At 37.3% G+C, this 13,200-nt stretch overlaps 1 protein-coding gene across 5 annotated transcripts in view; it reads right to left on the bottom strand.

The window, feature by feature from the left end:
* The window catches only part of CDK14 (cyclin dependent kinase 14), a 486,541-nt gene that overhangs the window by 178,081 nt on the left and 295,260 nt on the right, over window positions 1-13,200 (bottom strand). For all 5 annotated transcript variants that reach the window (XM_047096602.1, XM_047096603.1, XM_047096604.1 and 2 more), the window contains one exon: window positions 4,040-4,163. In XM_047096602.1, coding sequence (XP_046952558.1) covers window positions 4,040-4,163 — 124 coding nt within the window. The remainder of the gene's footprint in view (window positions 1-4,039; window positions 4,164-13,200) is intronic.

The raw sequence follows: 13,200 nt of genomic DNA, 5'->3' as shown, positions 1-13,200 counted from the left end.
TCCTGAGGCTCCAATACTATCAAACTCATTTAACTTTTGACTATGCCCAGCCAAGAAAGCACTGATGAAGAGAAAATTAGTTCGTAAACTGCTGGTTTACCAAAGCAAATCTTCACACTAATACTCTATTTAGTCACGCATATTTTTAATTCACGCAACCAATAATTACTGAGGGCCTACTATGTGTTAAGTGTGGTTATAGACATAACACAGACAAGAGTGAGAAAGACGAGCTGAGTCCATGACCTTACAGAACTTAAATCAAGTAGTGGATAAAAAAAAATGAAACAGATACACAAATAAAGTAATTTCAGTGCACTATAAGTGCTATTGAAGAAGTTAAACTGGATGATAGTAATGGGAAAGGTTCTATTTTTAGAAAGGTGGCCTCTTTATAAATAGGTGATATATGATCTATGATCTGTTTGATTAGAAAGAGATAGCCATGTGGCAAACAGGAAGAGAAGAGTATTCCATGCAAAGGGAAAGATGGAGTCAAAGAGGCTCTCTGATGTGTGAATGGGTTTGCGGTTTGGTTGTACCACCAGAGGCGCAGAGCACAAGGTGGTGAAGACACAGGTTGGATGAAAGATTTGAAATATTTTTTTCATACAGGTAATGGAAAGATGAACTTTTTTTTAGAAATTTAGAAATCTATACAATTTTGTTATTTTATTTATATGGGCAGGACAAACTTCTGCATTAGGAAAGCCATAGTGATTCTAAATCATGTATAATTTACTCATTCAAAATGCATATAGAAAACAAGGCCCAGATAAACACTTAAATACAACTTTGCTAACAAGAAAAAGTAGACACAGCATTTTTTGTGTGTAGCTGGACTTCAGAATTACAATCCACTTAAATCTGAATGGGTCTACAAATACATGATTGTCTGGTTTACTTTGTCCAGCAAGTAAAATCTCTTCAATACTATTGCTGACCTCACTTGTTACTACTGAATTCGTCAAATGACAAAGTGTTCTTTAAACCATGTAATGTGCTTTCTTTTTAATATCAGTGCAATCTATTTCTATTACAGCATGGGTGTCATATTTGTTGTATAGAGAAAATATATATAATGGTTTGCTAGAATTATTGATCTATGTACATACACCGATCAATAATTTACTAGAAAAATAGGCAGCTCTTTAAGGTAAAGCATCTATATGTATAAATACAAAGAAGACCTTGGGGCTACCTGAGACTGAAGGCTATGAATCAAGCTTCTGAATCCCAGTTTTGCAATCAGTTACCTCTCTGTTCAGGTCTCTCTCAAAAATATGTTACTATACCATACTAGGTCGAAGAGAATAAAACAAAAATTTCTAAGTGTCTAGTGCACAGAATAAATTCAATAAATTTCAGTGTCCCCCCCCCACCTATGCCAAGTATTTCTTCTAATAAAAATAGTATTTACAATATAGGACCTATATTCAGATTTCATTTGTCTCGTTTAATCAATTTTCACATAGGAAAAAAAAAAGTTAGGACAAAGGAACTGCTTCTAAAGCTCTGTATACATCAAAGTCTGAATGAAGGCCTAGTGTTTCTAATTGTTCTGTGCCTGGAAGCATCCCATTTTGACTGCCTAGCTTCTCCACAGTTTTTACTGTGCTTCCTTCATCTCAGACATAAACACGTGCCCAAGTGCAGTAAATCACAGTTAATTGTATGTCTTAAGTTAAAAGACAAAAATAATGCACAATTAATTGGGGGGAAATTGTCAGTTGGTGGCTGAGTCTCGCTCATTACACTTTGCACACAGGATGCACGCCAAGTATGTGTTCCTGGCAAGGAGACTGAATCCGTGACACCGAGGTGAGGTGCTGCACGGCACAACCTTTCTGCAGAGCAGTCTGGTACAAAGATTCAAGTGCTTTAGAATACTCAACACTGCAACTGCACCACACGTGGCTTCCTACAAGCCTATAAACACGTTCAGCACAGGACTGCACCCAACAGTGAAATGTAGCAAGCACTATAATGTTCAATGATAAGGGACTGAAGAAAGAGACTAGGTTTTGGCCATTAAAGGAAAAATCTAAGACCTAAGCTGTTATAAATGAGTTTTTCACATTTAATAACATGAGAAAATGTTCACGACATATTTCATAGGTGAAAATTGTTTACAAAACAATATGTTTTGAGAAAGAAAAGTGCAGAGGGTGAGGGGAAAAGTACTTGGAAAAGAGAAAATGAAAATATTAATGCTTGCTTTGAGCATCCCTAAATTTCCCAATTTTCTAAGTCACTTTCTAAATTGTTCAAAATTGCATTTCAATTTATTTCTGAATCTGATATTATAAAATGTCCATTTTAAAGATCCATAAGAATCTTTTAAGATGAACTTACCTGACAGTTATAATAAAAACGTTGTCATAAAATTCAAAAATAATACCCAGTTAAGCACTTACATATAATCATTATACCCTTAATTATACAGACAAAATCAACTTTGTAAAATGTGTTTTATAAATATACAGGAAAACTATGTTCAATAGACTTAAATGTTCAATGCAATTTCATACTCCAACATATACCTTATAGTATATTAACACACCAGAAGAAAATCACTATAAATCCCTATTAATTCACCGACATTGATAAACTACAAAATATGTTTACAGCAAATCCAATAACTCTAAATTTGAGGAACTACAAATCTCTCCTCGACCCACCAACTCTCCCATTGTTTTCTACTCCGTAATAGAAAGCCTTTACATCTGGCCACTTTATATCTGGAGTATGAAACTGCATTGAACATTTATTATTTTGATGCTAAAATTTGGCAATAAACCACACACACACACACACACACACACACACACACACACACGCGGAGTTTTATCATTTCTACCAACTAGATGAAGATAAATGACAGTTGTGCAATATATCACTCATTAAATACTAACTTTTGTTCTATTTCAATTTTAGAAGGAAAGGATATATAAAACCCAACAGAGCAGATTTGTTCCAAAGGTACTGAATGGTCTACTAACCTTGAAATAAGAAATAAACATTTCTTGCTCTTTTATTTATTGAAAGGTGGGGTGGGAAAAGATAATCATTTTTCAGCAAAAGCGTATATTTCAACCTCAGGCATGTTTATGTCCCGAGGGTAATATTTCCATTCCACTCTTAATGGAACAAATTTCTAATCAGAATATGTATTCAAAAATAATTGAGGCAATGCACTGTCAACATATCATGCTGCCATCAGCATCCCCTGGTGCCGGGAATCAACTCAGCACCCTCTCTGCTGTGACAGAGCCAGGGTAACGCAGGAATGTCACCCTTGATGAAGGGAGGGGAGCCAGCATGGATGACACAAAGGTTCTGCTCCCTTTTGTGTGCTCAACACAGAGTTTGGAGAAAGCTTCTAAGCTGCAAGAGACCAAGCTTAAAACTTTAAGGAAGGGGTGACTTATAATGACTTAAAACCACAGCTTTTAAATCAGAATCTGTGTCTACTTTTACAAAATTATTGAGAAATCTTGAAACAGTCATTTCTGGAAAGCTTAACACTGGCCCTAGATTTTTAAATTATTAAAACTGTAGGGCAACATATACTACTGAATATATTTTGGAATGCCCCCCGCCAAAGTCCAGAGGCTTAAATTAAGGTTTCTTCAGGTCTGACAATATATTGATAATTGTTGAAGCTGGGTGATGGGTAATGAGGGGTCCTTATACTATCCTTCTACTTTTGAATGTGTTTGACATTTTTATAAGAAAAAGTGAAAAAAAAATAGATTTAATATAGTTTATGCTCAAAATTTTACTGCCTTCTCCTTTGGAAATATATGAGATCTGATTTATGTTTATGATTATTCAAGACTCTAAAAAGCAGTGTGAATGTTTTAAAAATCCACTAAGCATGATGTTGATCATAAAAAAAAAAATTCCTTCACTCCTGATAAAATTTTACCATGATCTATAATGATAGAAGAAGCACACCTAAACAAATGGAGTGCCACCATCTGCCTGGCATTCTTACAGTGTGACAAAATAGACTGGTAATTAACTGCTTTCCTACCGAAATCTGCCAGCTTTAACTCCCCCGTGTCACTGATCAGAAGGTTCTGTGGTTTCAGGTCTCTGTGCAAAATATAACGCTGGTGGATGTAAGACAGCCCTCGCAGCAACTGAAATAAAAACAACTGAAAAAACAGGGAGACAAAAGTTAAAATCTGAACACAGATAAATGCCAGTTTCCACACAGTCTGCCAACTACTTGTATTTAGTAAAAATGGGTACCGATCACTAAATTTCCTACCCAAATTATTTAGAGAACATGCATAAAAGTATGGTAATCTCTAATTCGTTAACAAGTAAATCTGAAAATTGCTACCAACTTATGTCAACCCAGAGTGATACCCTCCTCAGCCAGAAATCGAGAATCCAATCGGCACTCTATGAATTAAGCAAAATGTAAAGAATCAATTCTTTGTAACATCTGATTTCCTCAGGCTTATATTGATGCTTGAGACAGAGAAAAAGATCTATCCATAACATTATCAAAAGATGTAGAATTTTTTACCTAATTTATGTAAATGTGCACATATTTAATTCTACAAAAATGACATAAACATGTTATCCAATGATTCACCCACTGACATGCTTTAAGCAACGGAAAGATAAGATAATTTCAAATAATTAAAGCGAAAGTCACATGGCCCAATTAATACTACATTGTAATTATACTGCTTTTGCACATATGGCCATAGAGATTAGGCTGTTGCCTAAAGACAGACATGCACCTTCACTAATTACAAAGCAGACCTATCCTAAGGAAACAGAAAACAGAGAAACCAAGAATTCAAGAGCAATACTTTTGTAGGAAATAATTTTAAAAACTGACTTAAGGCCTTCTCTGGTTTCACACTGGATCACATCAAATGTTTCTACTTTGATAATAACAAAATGTGATTTGCGAGGGTTACCAAAATCCTATTTATGAAAAAGGAAATATTTTAAAATAACTCACCTAACAAATAATCCTAATAATTTCTAGTTTTTAAAAACTGCTCTTTTAAAACAAAAATAAAAATGGTATTCCAGTCTATATATTTAGCTAGTAACAAAAAGCTGTCTCAGGGAAATTTTAAATGAGTTAGTTGTCAAAGGTTGATGATAGAAGGATTCCAGAATATTTAAATGGAAAGGATTGGCAACTCCTTGAGAGCCCCTGGAAGCTAGCATTTCTGGAATATTTTCCACCTAACTGGGGGCTAGAAAAGCCAGATATATTTTTTACAGGGTGGATACCTTGAAATCACAGTGAGACAAATTCATTTCAGTATCTTTGTATTGATGACATATGCTATGGAGCAGTGAAGGCCTACGATCAGTCTTTCCAGAATCTAAGCATCAGAAAGGAAAAGTCTGTTCTGTGTTAGCCTAGATTGAATTAGTGGCTCGAGAACCTCAGGAAGCAAACATCTCTCTAGACTCCTCCTCTCAACCCTTCCTGTGTAGCAGATGGAAAGACTTAACACCATCACCAGCAGCTTCCAGCTTCACTTTTCACTCCTAATAACCCCTGCATCCTGAAGCCTAATGCTTTCAATTTTGAAGAAAATCCATACTCTCAGTTTTACAAGGGAGAAAGTGAGCAAATAAAGTTACTTTGTGTTTTCAAAAGCTTTAAACAAAAAGGCAAAAGCAGGCCACATAACAAATACATTTGATTTCAAAAATAAACTGATTTTAAAAAGGAAGTTTGGCCTTCCGCAAGGTGCTAACTGACCTTAGGGGCCTACTAGACACTTACCAGAATGTGATTGTCCATTTAACTGTGGCAATGAGTTTTAATTTAACAGAGAGCAAGTACCAGGTGCCATTCTATGTATGTATCATAGAATACAACCTCATTTAATCGCTGCAACAATTCTAGTGAAAGAGGTACTACTATTATCTCTGTATTAGTGATGAGGAAACTAAGCACAGTTTCTCAAAGTTGTACAGCAATAAATGCTGGAGCCAGGACTCAAACCCAGGCAGTTTGATTCCAAAGTCCACAATCTTAACCACTTCACTATAGGAATCTTGGCCAGAAATCAACACAGGTAGGCAAAATGTTGGCATAGAAGCTGCTTCCTCCCACTGACAGAATGAGGTCTGGGTGTGTAATAGCACAGCCTTCAAGGCTGGCTACAGCTGGGTGCCCAGGAGTCATCACTCCATGCTCCTTGATTTCAAGCAATCTTGCCCAACCCCACACTCTGAGCACACTGCTCTTCAAACCTTTACCTTTATTCCTGCCTCTCTTCTGACAAAAAAAGCTCCCTTTCCCCTTTGTCTGTTATTCTCCATGCATTTCTTAAGTCTCACTTCAAGAACTGCTCCTCCTTGACCACCTCCCCAGGCCTTCACTCCCTCTACAGGTGCATGTGAGGTGCTCCCCCTCTGTGCTTCAGGGGCAGCCTTTGCCTGTGTCTACAGTATACGGTATTTTCCTGCCTCCCAGACTGTGTGCTTTAACCATCCTCCTAACCTGGGGACACAGGTGACACTCCTATACCAGTAATGTGAATACAGAACTGAATGTAGAGAGATCTGGATGAAGCATATACAAAAACAATGGACAGGAAACCATGCAACGGGGTTTTCTAGATGCTAAGTGTAGAAATGGGTAAATCAGGCAGTCCCAAAGGGCTCTTCTTTTAATACCTTTACTAATTAGTGAAAATATATAATCCTCATGCTAATATGGAAGCTATTAAAATGGAATATCATATTAAAGGAGATTAAGAAAACTGGTGTCAGGGAAGGATGCAACTACACACTCCAATTACAATTGTGTACATGATAAACTAAGCCCAGACATTACATACCGCCTCAAACATTGTTATAGCCCTAAACGTATTTTAGCTCTTTGAGCAATGCACAAGTTAAGTCAGAACAAATCTCCATAGAATAAATTCATTCCGGATTTACTAAGGGCCAACCTGTGCCATGTCAGGTGCTGTCAAGCAAGAGGGATGCAAAGATGAATAAGGTATTAGATGTAGTCCCTGGACTCCAGAAGTTCACAACCCACTAGGTATGAGAGACACATAAACAGATGGCTACCACTTAAAGTTAAGTCTGCACTGCAACAGTAAAGCAAACTGAGTGTACCATAGGCACAGAGGAGGGAGGGTCTAGCTAAAATTTAAAAAAAAAGTAGAATTAATCCTGCCATAATATGAATAGCAGGCTATGGAAGAGATAAATCACAGGAAACTTGTCACTCTGAAAAGAGAATTCATCACACATAAAATTTTAATAGGAAATCAAATTGAACAGTCATTAGATGCACAAGGTGAAACGACCAAGCAAGCAGGTCACTAGATAAATTAAGAAGAAAAACCCATATAAATAAAAAGACAATATATGAAACCATAAACCTACCAACTCACCATCACAAAAGTAATGGTGGCAATAGGGACCACAGCAGACTTCACTAAAAACATTAGAAAAATATGGGTTAAAAGTCCATAACTTAATGGGCTTAAGAGAGTATGCACTGCCAGCCAGGGGAAGGATGTGGGTAGCAGTGGCCATGCTCAGTTAAACACAAGGCTATGCTCTTTGGAAAGGTCTTGAGAATTCACATGTTAGGGAATCTCTTCCGTTAGGCAAGCAGGCAAATACCTAACTTCACCACATAAATTTTTGAGAAAGCCACTTGACTTGATTGTATAAATCATTGCACAATAAGCTACACTTGATCATTTTGAAAACCAGAGGACACTGTGAAAAGAAGGAGGACCACCAAAGAGTAAATTTCATTGTGGGTATTTGCTAACAAAACTTGGTAAATGTGGATGGAATCTCAGATACAAAAAGAAGGGGCCTAATAATAATTGAGGGCAAATTCTAGTTTAAAAGCTGTTTCAAGCACTCTTGCATATAACATTTAATCCTTTTCATCAATAATCCTGTATTTTTTCTTTTCTCTTAAATAAGAAAGCTGTAGCTCTAAATGCACAAGAAACTTACTCAAAATCATCCAAACCATCACACAGCGCCTGTGAACTTTCCATTACACCTCCTCATCTTAAATGAGGTTGATGCTTGGTAAATGCATGGATGAATACAGACACATGCCCAATATAATGAAAGTGCTTTAATAAGTGAACCCAAGTTTGTAGAAGTCTCAATTAGCATATTATGTAATGAGCATATGATTCCTAGATTTGTTTCTGCTATTTAAAATCCTCTCAGCAATTAATAACATAACTTTAGGTACTGAAGTTGATAAGTATTACCGACAGATGAGAAACTCTCTTCCCATCTTTCTATGTAGTAGCCATAAGGCCTTCCTAAGAATACTTTGTCACCTCAGGATATTCTCTTCAACTTTATAAAAGGATTCCTCCAAATTCTTCAATATGATCACTGAGGATTTATACTCTAGTTTGAATATGTTCACTTTCTGCAGTACAAACCCCAATGGGAAAATGCCTTAAATAGCAATGATCTGATGAACAGGGACACTTCTGCCAGCACCAGATCTATCTATAGCTCAGTTGTCTTGTCATCCCCAGCAGGAAACAGCTCATATTCTCAGTGCCATGGTATATACTTCTCAGGAATACTTCGAATACTTCATCCATTCCCTTATGGAACTCTTTAGGGTTTAAGCAGGTAAAAAAACAAAAACAAAAACAAAAAACAAACAAGATAGGCCTTTTATCAATACTTTTTAAGTCAGGAAAAAGCACACATTATTGGACTCGATATGTTTTATTACTCAGAAGAATTCCTGGCGCTGGCAGTGAGCAACAAGATTTATACTCCCCACCCCCATCTTTCAAAGTCTAAAGATGTGTGATCAGATGGTTTTTTTTTTTTGAAATTTATTGTCAAATTAGTTTCCATACAACACCCAGTGCTCATCCCAAAAGGTGCCCTCCTCAATACCCACCACCCACCCTCCGCTCCCTCCCACACCCCACCAACCCTCAGTTTGTTCTCAGTTTTTAAGAGTCTCTTATGCTTTGGCTCTCTCCCACTCTAACCTCTCTCTTTTTTTTTTTTTCCTTCCCCTCCCCCATGGGTTTCTGTTAAGTTTCTCAGGATCCACATAAGAGTGAAACCATATGGTATCTGTCTTTCTCTGTATGGCTTATTTCACTTAGCATAACACGCTCCAGTTCCATCCACGTTGATAAAAAGGGCCATATTTCATTCTTTCTCATTGCCACGTAGTACTCCATTGTGTATATAAACCACAATTTCTTTATCCATTCATCAGTTGATGGACATTTAGGCTCTTTCCATAATTTGGCTATTGTTGAGAGTGCTGCTATAAACATTGGGATACACGTGCCCCTATGCATCAGTACTCCTGTATCCCTTGGGTAAATTCCTAGCAGTGCTACTGCTCGGTCATAGGGTAGGTCTATTTTTAATTTTTGAGGAACCTCCACACTGTTTTCCAGAGTGGCTGCACCACTTAGCATTCCCACCAACACTGCAAGAGGGTTCCCATTTCTCTACATCCTTGCCAGCATCTATAGTCTCCTGATTTGTTCATTTTGGCCACCCTGACTGGCATGAGGTGATATCTGAGTGTGGTTTTGATTTGTATTTCCCTGATAAGGAGCGACGTTGAGCATCTTTTCATGTGCCTGTTGGCCATCCGGATGTCTTCTTTAGAGAAGTGTCTATTCATGTTTTCTGCCCATTTCTTCACTGGATTATTTGTTTTTCGGGTATGGAGTTTGGTGAGCTCTTTATAGATTTTGGATACTAGCCCTTTATCCAAAACGTCATTTGCAAATATCTTTTCCCATTCCGTTGGTTGCCTTTTAGTATTGTTGGTTATTTCCTTTGCTCTGCAGAAGGTTTTTATCTTCATAAGGTCCCAGTAGTTCATTTTTGCTTTTAATTCCCTTGCCTTTGGGGATGTGTCAAGTAAGAAATTGCTACGACTGAGGTCAGAGAGGTCTTTTCCTGCTTTCTCCTCTAGGGTTTTGATGGTTTCCTGTCTCACATTCAGGTCCTTTATCCATTTGGAGTTTATTTTTGTGAAGGGTGTGAGAAAGTGGTCTGGTTTCAACCTTCTGCATGTTGCTGTCCAGTTCTCCCAGCACCATTTGTTAAAGAGATGTCTTTTTTCCATTGGATGTTCTTTCCTGCTTTGTCAAAGATGAGTTGGCCATACATTTGTGGGTCTAGTTCTGGGGTTTCTATTCTATTCCATTGGTCTATGTGTCTGTTTTTGTGCCAATACCATGCTGTCTTGATGATGACAGCTTTGTAGTAGAGGCTAAAGTCTGGGATTGTGATGCCTCCTGCTTTGGTCTTCTTCAAAATTCCTTTGGCTATTTGGGGCCTTTTGTGGTTCCATATGAATTTTAGGATTGCTTGTTCTAGCTTCGAGAAGAATGCTGGTGCAATTTTGATTGGGATTGCATTGTATGTGTAGACAGCTTTGGGTAGTATTGACATTTTGACAATATTTATTCTTCCAATCCATGAGCACGGAATGTCTTTCCATTTCTTTATATCTTCTTCAATTTCCTTCATAAGCTTTCTATAGTTTTCAGCATACAGATCTTTTACATCTTTGGTTAGATTTATCCCTAGGTATTTTATGCTTCTTGGTGCAATTGTGAATGGGATCAGTTTCTTTATTTGTCTTTCTGTTGCTTCATTATTAGTGTATAAGATTCCAACTGATTTCTGTACATTGATTTTGTATCCTGCAACTTTGCTAAATTCATGTATCAGTTCTAGCAGACTTCTGGTGGAGTCTATCGTATTTTCCATGTATAATATCATGTCATCTGCAAAAAGTGAAAGCTTAACTTCGTCTTTGCCAATTTTGATGCCTTTGATTTCCTTTTGTTGTCTGGTTGCTGATGCTAGAACTTCCAACACTATGATAAACAATAGCAGTGAGAGTGGACATCCCTGTCATGTTCCTGATCTCAGGGAAAAAGCTCTCAGTTTTTCCCCATTGAGGATGATGTTAGCTGTGGGCTTTTCATAAATGGCTTTTATGATCTTTAAGTATGTTCCTTCTGTCCCGACTTTCTCGAGGGTTTTTATTAAGAAAGGATGCTGAATTTTGTCAAATGCCTTTTCTGCATCGATTGACAGGATCATATGGTTCTTATCTTTTCTTTTATTAATGTGATGTATCACGTTGATTGATTTGCAAATGTTGAACCAGGCCTGCATCCCAGGAATGAATCCCACTTGATCATGGTGAATAATTCTTTTTATATGCTGTTGAATTCGATTTGCTAGTATCTTATTGAGAATTTTTGCATCCATATTCATCAGGGATATTGGACTGTAGTTCTTTTTACTGGGTCTCTGTCTGGTTTAGGAATCAAAGTAATACAGGCTTCATAGAATGAGTCTGGAAGTTTTCCTTCCCTTTCCATTCTTTGGAATAGCTTGAGAAGGATAGGTATTATCTCTGCTTTAAACGTCTGGTAGAACTCTCCTGGGAAGCCATCTGGTCCTGGAGTCTTATGTGTTGGGAGATTTTTGATAACTGATTCAATTTCTTCGCTGGTTATGGGTCTGTTCAAGCTTTCTATTTCCTCCTGATTGAGTTTTGGAAGAGTGTGGGTGTTTAGGAATTTGTCCATTTCTTCCAGGTTGTCCAGTTTGTTGGCATATAATTTTTCATAGTATTCCCTGATAATTGCTTGTATCTCTGAAGGATTGGTTGTAATAATTCCATTTTCATTCATGATTTTATCTATTTGGGTCATCTCCCTTTTCTTTTTGAGAAGCCTGGGTAGAGGTTTATCAATTTTGTTTATTTTTTCAAAAAACCAACTCTTAGTTTCATTGATCTGCTCTACAGTTTTTTTACATTCTATATTGTTTATTTCTGCTCTGATATTTATTATTTCTCTTCTTCTGCTGGGTTTGGGGTGTCTTTGCTGCTCTGCTTCTATTTCCTTTAGGTGTGCTGTTAGATTTTGTATTTGGGATTTTTCTTGTTTCTTGAGATAGGCCTGGATTGCAATGTATTTTCCTCTCAGGACTGCCTTCGCTGCATCCCAAAGTGTTTGGATTGTTGTATTTTCATTTTCATTTGTTTCCATATATTTTTTAATTTCTTCTCTAATTGCCTGGTTGACCCACTCATTCTTTAGTAGGGCATTCTTTAACCTCCATGCTTTTGGAGGTTTTCCAGACTTTTTCCTGTGGTTGATTTCAAGCTTCATAGCATTGTGGTCTGAAAGTATGCATGGTATGATCTCAATTCTTGTGTACTTATGAAGGGCTGTTTTGTGACCCAGTATGTGATCTACCTTGGAGAATGTTCCATGTGCACTCGAGAAGAAAGTATATTTGTTGCTTTGGGATGCAGACTTACAATATATCTGTCAAGTCCATCTGATCCAATGTATCATTCAGGGCCCTTGTTTCTTTATTGACCATATGTCTAGATGATCTATTCATTGTTGTAAGTGGGGTGTTAAAGTCCCCTACAATTACCACATTCTTACCAATAAGGTTGCTTATGTTTGTGAGTAATTGTTTTATATATTTGGGGGCTCCCATATTCGGTGCATAGATATTTATAATTGTTAGCTCTTCCTGATGGATAGACCCTGTAATTATTATATAATGCCCTTCTTCATCTCTTGTTAAAGAATTTAATTTAAAGTCTAGTTTGTCTGATATAAGTATGGCTACTCCAGCTCTCTTTTGACTTCCAGTAGCATGATAAATAGTTCTCTATCCCCTCACTTTCAATCTGAAGGTGTCCTCAGGTCTAAAATGAGTCTCTTGTAGACAGCAAATAGATGGGTCTTGTTTTTTATCCATTCTGATACCCTATGTCTTTTGGTTGGCGCATTTAGTCCATTTACATTCAGTGTTGTTATAGAAAGATATGAGTTTAGAGTCATTGTGATGTCTGTAGGTTTCATGCTTGTAGTGATGTCTCTGGTACTTTGTCTCACAGGATCCCCTTTAGGATCTCTTGGAGGGCTGGTTTAGTGGTGATGAATTCCTTCAGTTTTTGTTTGTTTGGGAAGACCTTTATCTCTCCTTCTATTCTAAATGACAGATTTGCTGGATAAATGATTCTCGGCTGCTTATTTTTTCTGTTCATCACATTGAAGATCTCCTGCCATTCCTTTCTGGCCTGCCAAGTTTCAGTAGAGAGATCGGTCACGAGTCTTATAGGTCTCCCTTTACATGTTAGAGCACGTTTATCCCTAGCTGCTC

This window comes from Lynx rufus, unplaced genomic scaffold (genome assembly GCF_022079265.1).
Source record: "Lynx rufus isolate CCGP_SWC_20201006 ecotype Redwood Valley unplaced genomic scaffold, mLynRuf1.p SCAF_4, whole genome shotgun sequence".
Taxonomy (NCBI): domain Eukaryota; kingdom Metazoa; phylum Chordata; class Mammalia; order Carnivora; family Felidae; genus Lynx; species Lynx rufus.
This window is presented reverse-complemented; position numbering and strand designations above follow the sequence as displayed.